This window comes from Carassius carassius, chromosome 24 (genome assembly GCF_963082965.1).
Source record: "Carassius carassius chromosome 24, fCarCar2.1, whole genome shotgun sequence".
Classification (NCBI taxonomy): Eukaryota; Metazoa; Chordata; class Actinopteri; order Cypriniformes; family Cyprinidae; genus Carassius; species Carassius carassius.
The window spans coordinates 31,148,458-31,167,949 of NC_081778.1; the positions used below are offsets into that span (position 1 = coordinate 31,148,458).

Below are 19,492 nucleotides of genomic sequence, written 5' to 3' on the forward strand. Positions count from 1 at the left end.
AGTTTTAAATCCCTGCCGCCAAAATGCTCCTCTGTCGGTCACGGATTATAGAAAGTGAAACATAAATCTATAGGGGTGGTTGGATTTATTCACGCACTTTAAAATGTTTATTTGAAGCTTCTTTCTTTTCAAATTCTAATTCACGGCTTTATCATAATAGGCTGCATATTAACTTATTGGGAGAAAACCACAAGTTCTATGTGAAATCAGACATTTGAGTGTTCACATATAGACAGAATGGCATAATCATAACAGCCCGCGAATATTCGACTGTGAGATTGGTGGTCGAATCAGGCTCCTCGAATCAAAGCATCGAATCGTCAACTATTTGGGGTCACCCCTAATTCCCATGTTATTTATTTTTAGCATTATTATATTATTACTATTTTATAATAATAATAATATTTTTATTATTTTTAAATATCTACAATATTGTTTAATTTTTTTTTTTTTTGTTATTTAAGAAAAAAAAAGATTTGTCTTTTTTTTTCTATTTATTTATTGTTTGTTTATTTGTGTTTTGTTTGGTTGTTTTAGTTAACTATAAAAACCCTGTGTGCTTGTGTGCTTTCAAGATATTTCGCTCTGCATTTTGATCTGCCTTATTCTGCGTGCACTGCAAATATTGTTGGCTGCTGTGACAATACGGCCTCACTCCAACTTGTCAATCTGGTTAAGGCACTTTGGCGTCGCTTTATGACGCCAATATTCGAAGCACAGTGTACTCTATTGTTTTTGGTTGTTTGTCTTAATTTAATGGTTTTCATGCATTTATATTAGATAAAAATACTTTTATATAAATGTATACTTTCATTGGAGCACGTAACCCCAACTCTACCCTAAACCTACCCACTTTTGAACAATTTCAAACATGTAGCAGGCTAATAAAAGTACAGTTACAGGTATTTATTGCGAAAACAAACTATAAACAACAGTATAAAAGCATTACAAACATGTCGTGGATACCCTGTGTGTCAAAAAGCGACGGCAAAGTGTCCTGATCAAGCGTCATTCTTGAGTCTCTTTGGGGGAAAAAATCTCCTAAATGATTGAATGAAAATGTTTTTCACACTATGAGTGCTGCATTTTTAAAGACCTTGTGCGAAGTTAAAAATGAAGTGAAGTGAAACAAGATATTTAATGAGAAAAACTGGACATTATGTGCCAGGATGGAGAGAGGTGGAGGAGAGAGGCTGAAAAGAAGAGCTTTATTTGATAAAAATAATAGTAATATTATCAAAATAATGTGCACAGATGAGTAATACAGGGTTGATTCTTATTTTCTTGGAGTGTCTCCTATCAGATTGGGTTCGGAGGAAGCATCTGTTCTTTATGTAGTGACATGTTTCTTCAGGTTGAGATGTGGTGGGTTTGAAAGCTTTGTGAAAGCCTCTTCAGTACAGCGCTTAGTGAAGAGGAACAAGTCGAAATGTTCCAGAGACTCTGTGTTCTCCACCTGCCTTCAGTTTGTTACGTGATGATCAACAGAATGCATTTACTGCATTCAAAGCTCATCTCATTCTCACTGGTCCAGTTTATAGAGAATGTTTGACAAGCTTGTGTTTTCTCACATGCATGTGGTTTTACAGCGGCACACAAATCCGAGATCAGTAAATTCTTATTTTTGATTCAATTTGATTGCAAATTAATATATTATCATTTGAGTGAAGGGTTTTAAAAATGCACAGAAACTACAGTGTAAAGCATGAAAAGCAATGGTCCTAGTACTGAGCCTTGTGGTACTCCATACTGCACCTGTGAATGAAATACTTATTATAGACTACAATAAATCTGGCTTTAGTACTTTTGCAAGGAAAATCCAGTTTCCATTATATAAATGGCCTTGTTAAGAAGTAAAACAAGTAAACTTAGAAGATCATCATAGTGTGCGGTTAACAGTCAGGCTTCAGGCGGAAAGTGACAGTAAATATTTAATGTGTGGAGTCCATTAAGTGCTCTGGCAGAGCTGCATCTGTGTGGCTCTATCAGCCGTTAGAGATGGAGGTCTTTCATCAGCCAAAGGCCTGCTGTCCATTTGGCAACATTACGAACAGATCGGTTGGACAGAATGGACTCTACTGAGCTGGACTCTACCGTTCTCTCATGTGCTGTACAGACTGGTGCCGGTCCCCGCTATCAGTGCCTGAAGTGATCGGATGCCAGAGCAAAGCTTCATACACAGCACTGGAAACAATAGAGCGACACGAGAGAGATCATGATTCACAAAATCACAGCACTGATCATATTAGAAATATTAACTAGTTATTTAGGCTTCAGGAATTTTTCAATTAAGCAAGCATTGATTTTTGAACCAGTTTGTACACTCTCAGAAAAAGAAAAGGTACAAAAGCTACGAATATGTACCATTGAGGGACTAATATGAACAATTTAGGGGTAAATAAGGTACAAATATGTATCTTTTAAAAATGTATCACCCCAGTAACAGCTTTTGCTCCTTTATTTCTGAAAGTGTATGTCACTTATGATTACATTTTATGATTATATCATGATTTGATTTTATATAAAATAATACATTTGTATAAAAAATTGATTCAAAGTATTCCCAAATACGATATTTGGAAACAATAACAAATCAAAAAAGGTAAAAATATTGAAAATATTATATGTTATACTATAATAATTACATTAAAGGTCTAATAATCATTGTTTTTTATTTAAAAACTTATATTTTATAGATTACTGTATAATACTGTAAATACTTACTATCTGTCTAGCTTTTATTATTGTTAATTAATGCATACAATATCTTTGGGGTCAGTAAGATATTAAAAAGTTTTTTGAAAGAAGTCTCCTATGCTCACCAAGGCTTCATTTATTTTATCAAAAACAGTAAAATCAGTAATAATATGAAATATTACTGCAATTCAGAATAACTGTTCTGCTTGCATATATTGTTAAATGCTATTTATTGCTGCGATCAAAGCTGAATATTCAGTATCACATGATCGTTCAGAACTCATTCTGATATGCTGATCACATTGACATGGTTCACTTCAGTGAACTGATTCACTAGAATGACTTCCCGAAGCTTCATTTAAGAGCACATTTCACATTTGATTGTTACCTCAGTTTGCTTGACTGTAAATACATGTGACAGCAAATAATAGAGAAGTTGTTCAAAAAATAGCTTGTTACTGTCAAAGATACTGAGCCACTGTTGCATTGATAGTAGATTCAGTTCTTCAGGTTAGTTGCTTCCACCGAGAGACTTCTGGCTCTAACATGCCATCATCACATCATAAATCTCTCAACGCAGTTGTTTTCTGGAAAAGCATCAGGCCCACTAATTGCTTTATAAGTGTGACATATTTAAGGGTCTTTAAGCAAACTGCATGATGGGATTAAATGCTCTCTGTAGCCGAGGGCAGCGTCGGCCGTCTCGCTCATCTCTCCCCTGTGGCTCCTCCAGCCTGAAAACAGGCCTGAAATTTTAGCGCCGTCTTGCAGTAAAGCTGCTTCCGCCCGGCTCGACCCGTTATAATGGCCTCTCTTCATGTGAATTATTCATGAGCTCTTTAAGCAGAGGCCAGCTGTGGTGTCGCTGGAGACCCATGAGGCCTGTTGAGTGAGTGATGTGAAGCTTATAATGATCAAGAAAGGAGAGTGGTTGGAAAAACAAATGTCTTGGTTTAATTCTTCATGATTTTATTACAAAGTTTCTGATAGAATACTAGAGACGTGTAGCCATCCAAACTTGAAAATTATGCATGCAAACATTGTAAATTAAATTACATTTTTTGAAATATATTTTACATTTTTTTATATATTTCATTTTAACCTTAATACATAAACTTTTTATAAATATTAACAATCTATTAAGCTTCAGGTAGTTAATTATTTTTGTCTTTTTTAAAATATATTATACATTTGGTATGAATAAATACATACATACATACATACATACACACACAATATTTACTCTAATTATTTAAATTATTAATTACATTTCTTTATTTAATTTTCTTCCCTCTTGAACTTTATATGTAATTTATATAAATTAAAAAAAAAAAAAAAAAAAAAAAAAATATATATATATATATATATATCCCTATAAGATATAAATTATATTTTTATGGCAGAATTTTTTTTTTTTTACACATTTCATTAAAACTAAGGGGAAATATGTTTTAGAAGATATTATCAGATTATAGGATTCATAAGAGCATCTTCTAATCCAAATAATACGGTCTTATTTCAATATCATTTAAAATGCATTGCTCACATATCTTCATTGTAGTTCGCTACTAATGGTAGTAATTTGTAGCCAGTTAATTTCTGAAAGAACAGCTTGATTCTAGTTGAACTCATTTAAATTCAAAGTATGTTGGTAACATTTCAGATTCACAACTCTGTGTCAGACATGCATGCTCATGCATCTGTATAAAGCAAGTGTCTGCTGTTTGTGCTCTCTATTCAGTTGTAAACCAACAAGTGAAGTAAGCAAATATTTCTCTGTCTCCCTGTCCTGCATTTTAACTGGGCAACAGAAGCAGCTGTGCAATTAGAATTCAGCAAATTGTCCAAACAAACACATTTTGCTGTGGCATCTCTCCACCGCTGAGAAATATCGTTCATGAATCACATCACTGAAAACAAACGGCCCCTTTTAATAGGCATTTACAAGCCATTCTCTGGCCCAGAGATGCTCACACATGGGCCGTTCTGCTCCGTCGTTCACATTCGGGAGATTTAGGGCTCTATGTATGGTGAGGTGTTGTTTTTGCTGGGTGTTAATCACGTCAGGGGTTTTGCTGAGCTGCTGTTGGGGGTCTTGAGAGCCATCTCTTCTCTGGTTGAGTTAGTGATGGTGTGAAGCAGCTCCTTAATATGTTTGTAACCTTGCCAGCAAAACCTGCCAGATCTGATTTATTTTCTGTGATCTGATCCATGTTTGTATCGGATGTGATGTGACGGGAGGACAGATTGTTTGTCCATTGACAGTATTGCACATGCAAAAATGTGTGTGATGTTTCAATTGGCTATTTTATAAAAGTATGTCTTTAATTAATTTAATTAATTATTTATTTATTTATTTATTTTTTAATTATCTATGTTTTTGTATGTGTATATATATCTAGATAGATAAATAAATAAACAATTTAATAAAATAAATAAACTTATTTCAGCCAGTTGGCAATGCAACATTTTAATTTAGTTTAATTGATGTACTAAAAATAATGAAACTGAAATAAAATTGTATAAAAACTATATATATATATATATATATGTATATATATAAATACACAGTATATATATATATATATATATATATATATATATATATATATATATATATATATATACAGTATATATAGACATATATAAAAAACTACAACTATTAAAAATTATGAAAACACAACAAAAATACATTTAAATGGAAAATCTAAAAATAAAACTTTAGTATCTCAATGATACGGAAATGACTATATAATGTGTGTATATATATGTGTGTGTGTGTGTGTGTGTGTGTGTGTGTGTGTGTGTGTGTGTGTGTATTCTTAATAAACAATGCACTACTGGCCTTTTCGAATCCAAAGTTTTACAATGTTGTTATTTATGTGAATATGTCCATTCCATCAGGACTGGACTTCAGCATCTGATTGGTGGACTGTACTGTAGATTTAATATCCCTGCGGTCTTAAATCAAATTTGTGTTCAACAGTTTCTTTCCCATCGTTTAGTTAGTCATGGCTCTGAGCTCTTTAGGTGGCAGTAATTCATCCCGGGCCGCTTCCTCCAATCACGGGCACATGGGGCCTGAAGCATCATGGGATATCAATGCCTGACCTTGTTTCTCTCCAGATTACTTCTGTTCTGATGAGAATCCGTCAGTGTGTTTTGTGTGGATGGCACCGTTCGCCTCACAATGCTGTTTTTCTGGCTTAGGATATATTTCGTAAATACGCTTATAGCCCATTGTGTTTCTTTGCCATTGTTTAAAGGATGCTCCATTGTTGTGTGCCCTCGAATGCAGAAAATTGTGAGAAAATCTGTGGTTCTGCAATTCCCAGTGGAGACTATTCAACATTTTGCACGTATGTACACTCCCAACGGTTATTTACTGAACTTCTCCAGAAGCGTTTGATTTGTTACTGATAGTTTGTTGAAGGCAAACAGCAGAATAGTGAGAGAAAGCAGTTTTGTAGCAAATTAATTTCTGCTGAGCAGCAGAATGTTTGTCATTTTTCCTCCAGTGCAGCCAGAGATCACATAGTCTTGTTTTCCTGTACAAATATCTAAACATTCTTAAATAAAGATATTTTACTTGGAAAAGAAAATGATCTGAGATGTTTAGTCTTGTAGTCTTGTTTTCAGGGAAATGTATTAGGATTAAGAAAGCAATGCTTAAAACAAGAAACAAATCTGCCAATGAAGGAGAAAAAATAAATATGATTAAACTAAAGTTTTTTCTTGTTTTAAGCATAAATTCATTTAAAAATAGATTTTTTTTTTCTGCAGTAAATGCGTCCTGATTTAAGAATTTACAGATATTTGTACAGGCAAACAAGACAGAAGAGTTGTGCAGTGTATAGTTTTTAATTTTATATTTTCCATTTTCAATGAGTTTTAATTAAAATGTAGTATTTATTTATTTTAATTTTCATTTATTTAAAAAAAAATGTAAGTTTTAAAGTTAGTTATTTTAGTACATCAAGTAAACTAAATGTAAACTAGTTTTTTTGTTTAATATATTTATTTTATTATATATATATATATATATATATATATATATATATATAATTATTATTATTTTATTTAAAAAATAAAACCAATTTTTAGTTAATATTTAATTTCAGTTAAAATGTATTTATTTTAATTAAATTAAATTAAATAAATAAAAGAGCCAATAACCAATTTCTAGAGTTAGTGCATCACTGCAGTTGCCGCTAGAAGCTCTGGTTGCCATAGAAACAGTCAGCATCCTGAGATGCTCGCTTGACACCAGCCTGAAGTAAATACTATTTTTGATGCAGTCTGAGAATAAGAAACAACATCCAGTTCATGCATTATTTTTTTTTCAGTATTTCCCCATTCAGGGGGATAGAAGTTAGTCTTGCGAATATGACTTTATTTGATACAGGCTTTGATGAGGATGAGTAAAAAATGATAAATGTAATTTTTTTCCTGAAGTATTCCTTATTGTCTATTCAGAAAACAAGTCGAGTGCCTAAAACCCTGTGTAACTGGACTGAACTGGATTCTTCTTCTGAGCTGGAGTTTAGTAGCTGCTCATTTAGCCTCGAAGCACTGTGTTTCTGTCTACTCTTCCTGTCCTCTTGTGCTGCTTAATCTGCGTCTGTGGCTTTTTCCAGCGCAGCTGCGCGCAATCACGAGCGACTGAGACCCTCCATCAGTTGACTTCCTCCTCATCATTTTTAGAGCGGGAAGTTTAGTGGATTTCACACAGCCTCTCGATGCAGATTCACTGCTGTTATCTGTCTGAATGGGCTGACTGTTATCACACACTCAGAGTTCATGAGCTTCAGGAAACCTTTCTGTGTGCTGGTGTGTTTGAATATATCTCCTGTGATTGCCTTTGGAAAGCTGAGTCACTAACCTGATGATTGCTAATGAACTATAAAACAAATCTGAGGGTTAACACCTTCCAATGTTTCACTATACTTTATACAGCACAATACTTAAGCATTTGTCATTAAGGGAACAGAATCGTTCAGGTGGTTCAAAAAGATGACATGCCCCATGAAACTGTTAAATGAGTGTAGTTTCTTGTCAAAGTGCTTGTGTGCTTGACAAAAATGGTGCATTTAACAGTATTTAACTGTAAAATTATGCAAAATGTACCGTTAGGTCTATTATAGATTTCCACTGTATAGAGTAAGGCAACTTACTGTTAACCACAACAGATTTTATTTTTAACTTTTTTGTTTTCCATTTAATTTTAGTATTATTAATTGTGTTGTAGGCTACTGTAAAAATAAAATATAATATATTTAGTTAGTGCATCAAGTTAAGCTAAAAGTAAATTATATATATATATATATATATATATATATATATATATATATATATATATAAAATCTTATTTTAGTTAGTTAGTTTTAGTAATTTTATTGTGTTTTATTGTATTTTTTGTCATTTTAGTTGTCACTATTTTTATTTATTTTAATATTAGTTTATATATACAGTTAAAATAAAGTATTATTTTTTGCCTTGTCAACTAGCTGAAATAAAGTAATTATTTAAGTTTTTTAAATTTTAAACTTAAGTTGTAGTAACTTTATTTGTGTGTTTTTGTCATTTTTATTAGTTTTTATTCTCCTTTAGGGTAAGTTGACTATATATAGAGAGGGAGTGGGAGAGATTTTATCAAATTTTATTGATTTTTTTTTTTAATGGTATCTTTGCATTTAGCTGAATTGAAGTCTTTTATTTCAGTTGAAAATGAAAATGGAAAAATACATGCATTGATAATACAGGAAAGACTGTAAGAAAGACTAAGAAATGTGCACAAAATATTTTTTCCAAAAAAGTTTCCTTGTGTGTTTTAAACTTTAGTTTTGTTGCAGTAATATGAAAAAAAATAAAGAAAAAGACGACATTTTGTAATTCACTTCAGAGGTTGGTTTGGTTCAAGGCTTAAAGGTCTTTATTAAAGAATGTTTTAAATATGCCTGTGGAGAAAATGAATGTGAAACATCTCTCAGGAAGACAAGGCTGATTTGCTGTCATTAAAAATGAGAGACAATGCAAAAAAAAAAACAAAAAAAAAATCTTAATGGCCTTAAAACCAAGCATCCTTTTCTTTATGCAAAGTTTAATTTCAAATAATTTTGTGGTGAGATATGACCTGGACATGTTTTTGTGACACTCATCACCCATGTAGGACATGATAACAATAACAATATTTATTACAGTAATGAGTATTGGATAGAAATAGAGCTTACTGGTGATTGTCATGAAAATAATGCCACAAAAAAAAAAGTCTTTAATGATGCTTCATCTACGTAAGCAAACTAAAATGTCCTTAAAATAAATATTTCCGTTTGATTACGGGGTGAAACGAGCCAGATGTGTTCTTGACAGGTTACATGAGATTTACCATGTTTGTTCTTCACGAAGTTTGTTCGCTAGCCCTCCACGATTTTTTGGGATGAAAGACCCACGCAGGATAAAAGCCCATTAACGATCACATCTCGCTTTCATCTCATCTGGGAATCACATGCAGTTCCCCGGGGACTCATTGTGTTTCCATTTGGTCAGTATATATATATATATATATATATATATATATATATATATATATTTCTCTCTTTCTGTGCAGAAACAGGCCGGCGTGTGGATGGTTTTGATGTGCCAGGGACTTATGCAATTTTAAGATAGCTGAATCACAGTGAGGAGCAATTCATCAGCGTCAGGCATGGGAATGTGTTCTCTCGTTTGCTGGAAACACTCCCAATGTTTCTGTAATGGCTTTATTTGCTCATCATGTGAGCCGTCTGAGACATTTACATCACCTGTTTTCTGAGATCTTAATAAAGGCCGTCTGCCGTCTCTGTGTGTGAGACATTATCTTCATTTTTGCTTGTAAATTGTGATTGTTGCACACAGATCACATACAGACGGATTGCAAATCATAATTCTGTAGATTTATACGCTCTCCAAATGTTTATGAATCCTTTTATTAGTACCGTCTGGATTTCATGTCTCCACTTTATATGCTAGTACGAGTGTGTGTGTGTGTGTGTGCAGTATTATATATTTCATAGTGTTCGGGCCTTAACATCGACATGCTGCTTCCTCATCAGTGTCTGATTCATTCGAACCGCTGGACTTGTTTTGCTGTTCATCTGGTTTGTGAAGAAACCAGATGAGATTGATGGGTTCATTTTCACTTGTAAGGTGGGATCCGGTTATTTACTTCCTCAAGCTTCACTTCTAATGTGTGTGTGTGTGTGTGTGTGTGTGTATACAGACTGATAAATTATAAACCTTAGATGTACTTAATGTGTGTGTGTGTGTGTGTGTGTGTGTGTGCGTGTGTGTATATATATATAAATGTGTGTGTGTGTGTGTGTGTGTGTGTGTGTGTGTGTGTGTGTGTGTTTGTGTATAGTGTTCAAAATATAATATTTAGTCTTTTTTTTTTTTGTAATTAATACTTTTATTCAGCCAGGATGCATTAAATTGGTCAAAAGTATCATTAAAGACATTTGGAATGTTATAATGTTGCAAATAAATGGTGTTCTTTGAACTTTCTATTCATCAAAGAATCCTGAAAGATAAAGTGATATATATATATATATATGGAATTTACTGCTGATTAGAAAACCGGCTTTACTGACGAGATGCGCATAACGATCGGCCGATCGTGATCGGAGCAGCCCTAATATATATATATATATATATATATATATATATGTTTTCAACATTGATAATAAACAGAAATGGTTCTTCAGCAACAAACAGTATATCAGAATGATTTCTGAAGGCACATGTGACACTGAAGATTGTTGAAATTCAGCTTTGATCACAGAAATAAATTACACTTTACAATATATTCACATAGAAAACAGCTATATTAAGCTATATTTCTTAATTTTTACTGTATTTTTGATCAGATAAATGCAGCTTTGGCGAGCAGAAGATACTTCTTTCTGAATAATCTTTAAAAAAGTAGTAGTATAGTTCTGGGGCCATGTTCACTATATTGCTATAATGTATATTTCCAGTACTTGCAATCTAACTCAAGGTCTTGGCATTTCTATCATTACGCTCTGCTGGTTATAGTTAATTCAGTTATCTAATGGTGAGAGTTTTATACACACACACACACACACACACACACACACACACACACAATTATTTATTTGCATATTGATTCATATTTTAAGACATTTCATCACACATATTGTGTTATATATGCTTAATGAAATGCCTTTAAATATTAACCAAAAAAAAAAAATTGTGATAAATAGTAATGCATATGCAATAACACACAATATATATAAAATAATTATATACACAAATTATGTTGTAATGTATGTAATAAAGCTCATAAAACATGCTTTGCAATCAATAACTAATTGCAATCAACAATTGCTTTATATTTAAAGACAGTTTTTTTTTGTTTTGTTTTTTAAAAATGGATTTAGAGGTCATTGTATTGTTTTATATCCATATTTTTGAGCATAAGCATCATTATTGCAACCTGTCCTCCAACTAATACGCTCGTATAGGTCGTTTGTCCAAATCCCTGAAATACGACCCATCAGTGCGTATCCTACAATTGTGCCCCTATCGGCAAAACGTCGTTTTCATATTAATGTTTTGTACTCTTTTATTTGCACTCTGGTTTGTATTTCGTGTAGCTCAGTTGGTAGATTATTGCGCTATACCTTGTTATGTAATCATGCTATCATGGGTTCGATCCCAGGGAACGGACGTTTACGAAAATGTATATGCTCAATAAATCATAATTTAGCATGATTTCTGGGAGGGTTAGGTTTAGGGGTGGGGTTAGGTGTGGTCATTCGAACGAATAAGCAACCTAGTAAAATATGTAGGAAATACTGTGAGATCGGTGTAAAAAGCCCACACATTGCATTTAAATAAACGTGCGTTTTGATTAGTAATGACGTGATACGTCATTTCATGACGACAGACGCAACGCGATACTTTCATTATTTTTACGCCCGCTAGATGGCGCTTAACTTTAAAACGTAAATATGGGTCGTAATAAGGTGCTTGTACAAACGACCTATATGGTCATTTTTTATTGGAGGACAGGCTCCATTATTGGCAGTGTTGTCTACTCTGATTCATATATAATATACTGCATACTGTCACTGTATGTCACTATACAGACTAGTGTTCAAATAGCATTTGTCTTATGACAGGTGTGTGTGTGTGTGTGTGTGTAAAGCCTCTGATGGCGCTTTAGTCATATTTGGCTGCTCGTATGACTGTTGTCTGCTGTCAGAGACAGTAGTGTGTGGGTTATATGGGTGTTCATTCATCCCGGCAACATGAAAGGAAAGACACACGTTTGATTTTTGCTTTGACAGCAGCACAGAACGTGTTTACACTACTAGATGTGTTCATGTAATCTGTGGAAAACTCCACCGGTAGATAAAGTGGACATGAAGTGCAAACAGGTAGAAAACCTGCTACTCGTTCTCCTTTTCTTTTGCCCCGAACTGCCTCAGGAGAGACAAAACAAGCACATCTCAAAACCGAAGCGTTGCAGTCGCTCTGAGCAAAAAGCCCACCATCGCTCATCAGTAACAGACGATCACAAAAGCTTGATGCAACACAAGAATCGGCCACATCCCAGCCCAACTGCTCCTTCATCTCCAGCTCAAATAAGAATTTCTTCCTGCTAATTCCCTATTATGTCAAAACCCTTTTATTGCATCGCTGGAGGCGATCCCACATCAATTACTGGCTTCCTCCTCAAGGGAAGAGTCTTTTTCAGAGCTTGCTTTCTGGAGGTTGTTGGTGCCAGGCGTCATCTGGAGCTTCTCTCGTCCTGGCTGTGCTCGAATACTCATTCAGAGCTCAAACCCGGGAGATTGGCAAATCCACCGCCAGGAGCTCAGAGCTCTGTGCACAGCAGCAGTAGAGCCCGGGTTCTTTGTGGTGTTCCTTAATCAGCTCCGATCCATTCAAGAACCACAATCTTATTTTAAGTTTAGATCCTAGAAGCCAAAATGAAAATGTATTGACATGCTTTCTTTTCCTGGTGTTATTACAAACATTTAAAAGTATAGTTTACCCAAAAATGAACATTTTGTCGTCGTTCCAAACCTGTATGAGTTTGAGAACTTTCTTATGTTGATGGCTCCCATTGACTTCCATAGTATTTATTTCTGTACTATAGAAGTCAATGGGAATCACCAACTGTTTGATTACCAGCAATCTTAAAAATATCATCTTTAATGTTCAACATAAGCAGCTCGTGCAACCTCATATTTTTGTAGAAAGGTTGTTTTTTTTTCTTTTTTCTCAGGAGTCTTTGAATGAATATAAAGTTCAAAAGCACAGCATTTATTTGAAATGTAAATCTTTTAGCATAAATGTCTTTACAGTCACTTTTGATCAATTGAATGCATCTTGGCTAAATAAGAATTAATTTATTTTTTATTATTATTATATTAAAATGTTTACTTTATTTATAATGTATATGCATAACAATGCAAGTTTTATTATGAATTAGTTTTATTTATTCTTATTTGGTTCTCATTGCTTAAAAATATCAATGCATTTATTTATTTATCTTTAAAAAGTCCATTTTTAAGAAGAATCCTGTTCAACACACTTACAGAACAAAACAACTCATTTGAATGTGCAATGGTTAATGGAGATGAGAAAACAATGATTATGTGTTTATTAATTTATTTACTTGATTAATGCATGCAGGTAACAGTCCATTTCTTGGATGTTTTTCTGTATTAATGTGATGAATGTGATTCCGCAGGTCTTGAAGCACATCTAATTATGACAGTGTGTCGCTTCCAGCAGAAATAAACCGAGCTTGTGGAACATGATTAAACTCTTTGTTGTTTTTCCTCGTCATTTATAACATGCTCATATTTCTTCCTGTAATTCTTCCAGTCCTCAAATGCATTTATCCATGCTTCAAAGCACCAGAGACATCATCGTCTAATGAGCTAAAGCCCATATTCTTCTGATTCATCTTCATTTTTTGCTTGTTGTTGATCTGTGAACATCTGTGCTTGACGGCTTTGGACATTTTAGCATCCTGCTATCTTGTTTTAGTTTGAACGGCATTATCTGCACACTAAACGTATTGTTAGAAGCACATTTAATGGGTGAGGAGATACCTCACATCTTAACCTGTTTGTTTTGTGTTTGCAGATGATGAAGTTTGCCTGGGACAACTATAAACGTTACGCTTGGGGAAAGAATGAACTACGACCTCTGACCAGGAATGGACACATTGGGAATATGTTTGGTGAGTGAAGTTATTATTTTACGTCAAGATTTATGGTTTTCTTCATCTTTCATGGAAACCAAAAGCATTTTTGGCTTAGTTCACAGGACTGAATATGTTTGTTCCACCGAATGTCCAAAATGACTGTGCTGTGCCATTAAATCAAATGTCAATTTTATTGATACGCAGATGAAATTCAGATTGCAGATTCAGTGTTTGCAGTCCTTTATGGCTCTCTGGTAAAGCCTAGTGTTGACTATATTTGTGCTGAATGAGTTGCTGACTATAGTAGAATTTTCAAAGGTTGCATTTCTGTTAGAATGTTGTCTTAGAAAATTGCTAAAACTCAGAATGAATTGAACTGGATGTTGAATTAAAATTGGAATTGGAATGACAGGAAGAGGAATTTATCCACAACAATTCATTATAGTCTAATCAGAAAAACACAAGTTTGCAAAAATGCCGATTTATTGCTTTATGCAAATTTGTATGCATATGTAAAGATATGTATTTAGATTTTTTGTTTATGATGTCTATGCATCATAAATTGATTTTAATAAGTTATTTAGTTGAAATTTAATAAATCAGATAACATTTATAATGTGGTTAACATTTGTATTATTTGTTTTGTTTTGATTAAATATGTCTTTAAACATCTTAAAATGAAATTTATAAATTATAATGAAATAGAAAATGTATATTTAATTTATATATTTTATTATATTTTTATTTCATTTTGATTAAAGACAGGTTTTTGTGACGATACAACTATGCCAATTTTTTGTTATTGTATGCAATTTTATATACATAGAGTATATATATATATATATTCATAACAATAAATTGGTTTTAAGAAATTATTTATCATTTATAAATCATTTAGTGACTCTAGTTTGGTTCTATTTAATGTCATTTGTTTATAGTCAAAGTTAAAATGTATAGATATAGTTAAACAATATAATGAAATATGTAATTTTCTATGTATTTCATATCAAGCATTTATTATTAAAATCATTTTATATTTCTGGAAGAATGTATTTCACAATTATTTTTTATTATTTTTTTATTCTAAAATTCAAATTATAATTCTGCCTCCTGTTTGCAACCTCAGTTATCATTTAAAAGATCTAAGATTGGGATCTCAGGCCTCATGATCTTGTAAAATCAGTCTGCTTTCAATGCATTCAGAGACCTGCAGCTTTAGACCTGCTCCAGTACTGTAATACTGTGGCCTGTACTGTAGAAATATTGCTTTACAATAAGAAGTGAGGAACATGGATTTTAATATGAAAGGTCAGTGTGGGAATGAGATCAGTAGCGTCCTCTCATCTGACATCAAATTGAGCGAATTGTTTTTCTCATGTGCTCTGTAGGACAGTATTTTGACCAAGAGCCGACCTTAGATAGAACTAGAACGTCTGTCTGGTTGACATTTAAATTGACCAATCACAGATGTTTTGCAGTTGTTTTAGGGGCGGGATTATCTGGGGTAGTTTCTGTGGTGGCAAAAACACAGAGATTGAATCTTTTCTGGCACCTAACTGAATAGTTATGAATAGTTCAACGGTGTTTTCTAACAGAAAGGTGACGTCCCACAGACTCCAGGGTCAAACTCCAGTCCTTTATCACTTAATTGCTGTTTTCCTGTCGGAGCAACCCAATTAGCCTCGGGAAACTATCTGCCTTACCAATCGGATGATCGATGCAGGATGTGAATTAGTCATTTTGTGACAAATTCTTTCAAGCTTGAGAAAAGGACGTCCTACTTTGTGAAACGACTAATCCGATAATCCAACAGGGTTGTGCGTTTCTGGCCGCACACAGGTTTCCCGCCTCTTACAAGTTCCTTGATCTTTATGTGTCCCTGTGAAGCAGAGTATGAAATTGAATGCCGTGTCCTTTAGTTCAATCCCATGAGTAAATAGACACGCAGGAAGATTGCATCTGAATTTAGCCGACTTGTCAAAAACATGCTGATAGACTGAAAGTCACTGGGATGTTCCTGTACCTGCGTGTTTGTAATGCTCATATCTCATATTCCTTTTAATGCATGTCTTTTTTCTTTGTCTCCCTTCATATTCAGTACCTGTTCTGTACGTTAGGGATGTTTCAGTTTCATTATTGTGAAGCAAACTAGAAAATAGAGTCGAAAACAGGAAATGAATAATTCAGAATGGATCCACACACAAATAATTCTCAAATAGAATGTGGCTTTGCTGTTTTTTTGCCTGCTAATTTTCACAGGTGTTAATAACTTGGGAGTGGAAAAACTAAAAAATATTATTATTGGTGCTGGTTAATGCAAACAGTGGCATTATTAAAACTTAGATTACAGTGGCTGATGATAAAAACAATATACTGTAGGGTCATTCCATGTCTCAAGTTTTTTCCATAGAAAGACAGACATATTATATTTTCTACCAACACAATTGCATATAAAAATCCCTGCCAGCACCGAGACTCGAACCTGTGATATTTGGGTCTGACTCTCTAACCATTGGGCCACAATTGCAAAATTGGACCATGTAAATGTAAGGGTTGGACAGATGGTGGAAATTAGTCATTAAAAGCGAAATTATGATTGTTTTAATTACTAAGTGTACCCGAGGGGAGGAAACTGATAAAAGAGTGTCTGCACAATTCACCAAGCATCTGTAGGGCCATTACAGATCTAAATAGTGGCTTTTAAATTATCCTGAGAGTTCACTTTCCTTTTTGACATGTGATCCAATAAATATTGCATGCTGAAGGCCTGTTGGGGTCCGTGACTGTCAGGGTTTTTTTTAGCAGGCGTCTGCTGGCCATCACTCAATGACACAGCAACAATGGCCATGAAAAGATCTGGCATGATGTGATGTAAACTAATTCAATGACTTTATTAACGATTAGAACGCGTCCATCCTGTGCGAGTTGTAGATCGTTTGATTGAAAGATCAAACTGTTTAATGAATGTTTCACTTGTGTTATAGTTTCGCTTCAGGCTCTGTTCAGACAGGACTAGTTTTCCCTGAAGGGAGTTTGCGTTTTATTTCACAGGCATACTTTGTGATTTTAATTCTTTCCAAATTGAATACGCCGGTCATTAGAAAAGAGTTAGAGGTGAACAATAAATTACTTATTAGTTTGGAACGCTCTTTTGCAACTCTTGCTTGCCAAGCAACTCATAATTTAAAGTAGTTCAAATACCATTCACTCTTAAAAATAAAGATTTCAAAAAGATTTTGAAGAACCATCTTGGGTTCCTCTAAAATATCTGAAGAGTTAGATGTAGTACAACAAGTTTCACTTTGGTTGTATTTGCAGCTTATTCTGGCCCCCAAAAATGACGATTGCAACCTATTTTGCTGTCAAACAAGATATATTTTATAAAGTGGTCAAATTGACCCTTTGCTACAAAATACACAAAACAGAAAGAAATGTAAATTTAATCCCATGAATGAATGCAAACTCTTGATTTCTATAAAACAGGTTTATAAGATGAATTAACTAGATTTTTATATACCATCAACCTTAAAATAACGCATTAGTGAACCACTACTCCTCCATAAGGTATTTATTCAGCTCCTTTTTTACATCCTGTTGTTTTTCATCCTCACTTCCTGTATATTGTTGGCTTTTTCATTTCCGTTAGAGCACTTATGCCTCCTGCTTCTCCTTTATTTGCGCTATCGGCCGGTTTCCATCTATTACGCATTACCTTCTCTCATTTAACGGCTCTCGTGTTGAGAGTCTCCTGCTGCTCGAGGCTGCAGGCCATTACTGTTCATTACAGGCAGAGCCAGAGGTCAGCGGGGTCACAGGATACACTAACACAGCTGTAATAGAGAGACGAGGAACCAGAGAGCAGTGCTCGAGGACATCACACGCAGGAATCGTAGACAGACATTTGAAGATAAAGCACTCAGTTCTCCGTTCTTAATCAAAGGGTTTCAGCACAAGCTTTACATCATTAAACTAGATCTGCATTTGCTGAAGGAGAGCACAGTGCTTGCAGCAGAAGAATCATGTCTTGGGCTTCGGTGCTTTTGCTTTACTGCTGGTAGCTTAAAAGATGCAAGAAAGCTATCAATCACTATTGGGTATGCAAATAGACATACACGTCCAGAATTCAAAGTTTAAATGGAGCCTTTGCAACAAATACACAAAACAGAACAAATGTGAATTTAAAACAATGAATGAATGCAAACTGTTGATTTCTATAAAAACAGATTTAAAAGACGAATTAACTCTAGAAACTGTAATAAAAATAAAAAATTACATTATTGTAAAAAGCTTAAACGAAACAAAAGTACTTTTTATGACTTTGAAACTAAAACAGTATTTAACATAAATAATATCTAGTTTTAGTTTTTGTTGCAACCTTTAACTCTGCCATCAAAGGAACATGAAGAGTTGTTACCTTGGAGGTGGCTAATTGGTTCTTAGCATGTTGCTACAGTAAGTTGCTAGGTTGTTGCTACTATGTGGTTGATAGAGTGTTGTGGGACGTTGCCGGAACGTTACTATATAGTTATAAGGGTGTTGTGGGTGGCTGCCAGATAATTGATATGTTTTGAGTGTTGCTTGTTGGTTGCTTACTGTTTTGCATTCAAGTCTCTGTGATACTCTTTTAGCACTGAGTGTTGAGCTTTGATCACATCACAATAGTAATATTGATACCACCTTAATAAACAGCACTGAAAAATCATTGTCAGAGTAACAGCTTAATGTTTCTCTCCACTTCTGTGATCAAGTACATCGATTGCATTGGACCTGTAATCAATCGGTGAGCAGTCACAGTAAAAAACTGCAGATGCAGATGCATTTCTGACAAACTTGTTTGTAACACCTAATCAATGAGAGCGCTGTCAAAGCCCATGTGCCCCAGACACTGTGAAGGCACACTGAATGTGCTAATGTAATTCAATTTTTTCAGACGTTTCTCTGGCTGTGAGTTTGTATTTGCATACTGCTGATTCAGATGCATTTAAAGTGCTCTTCTTTAAAACAGCTACGGTTGTTTACAATCAGTGGTGGATGAAATACACAAATCAAGTACTTGAGAAAGAGTACAGATATCCCAAAAAATATAATTACCCTGTAAAATTAAGTAAAAATACAAATACTTTAGTGTTCGATTTTTAATGTACTTAAGTATTAAAAGATCTGATTGATGCATTTTGTAATTTTAACATATATACTTTTATATTAAATAATTTTATGTCATTTATTACTGGGGGAGGGGAGCTTGTCATACACTATCAAAAGATTAAATATTTCAAATATAACTCTGACTGAATCATTTGAATCAGTGAGTCATTGACTAAAGACTCACTCTGACCTGTTTGTAAATTTGTGAGTGAATCTTTTAGTGCAGTACCCGAACCGATTTAACAGGTTTATTAAAAACAGTCAGCTTGTTCACAAAATAGCATGTGGTGATTTCTCGAAATAAAAATACTCAGATAAAATACTGATGCTGTAAGAAATCGAAAATGTGACCCTGGACCACGAAAACTTAAGTCTCTGCGGTGTATTTGTAGCAATAGGCAAAAAAAAAAAAACCATTTATCGGTC

General features: G+C 34.0%; 1 protein-coding gene across 2 annotated transcripts in view; it reads left to right on the forward strand.

Moving 5' to 3' along the window:
* The window catches only part of LOC132103446 (mannosyl-oligosaccharide 1,2-alpha-mannosidase IA), a 187,603-nt gene that overhangs the window by 66,176 nt on the left and 101,935 nt on the right, over positions 1 to 19,492 (forward strand). For both annotated transcript variants that reach the window (XM_059508559.1, XM_059508560.1), the window contains exon 3: positions 13,861 to 13,957. In XM_059508559.1, coding sequence (XP_059364542.1) covers positions 13,861 to 13,957 — 97 coding nt within the window. The remainder of the gene's footprint in view (positions 1 to 13,860; positions 13,958 to 19,492) is intronic.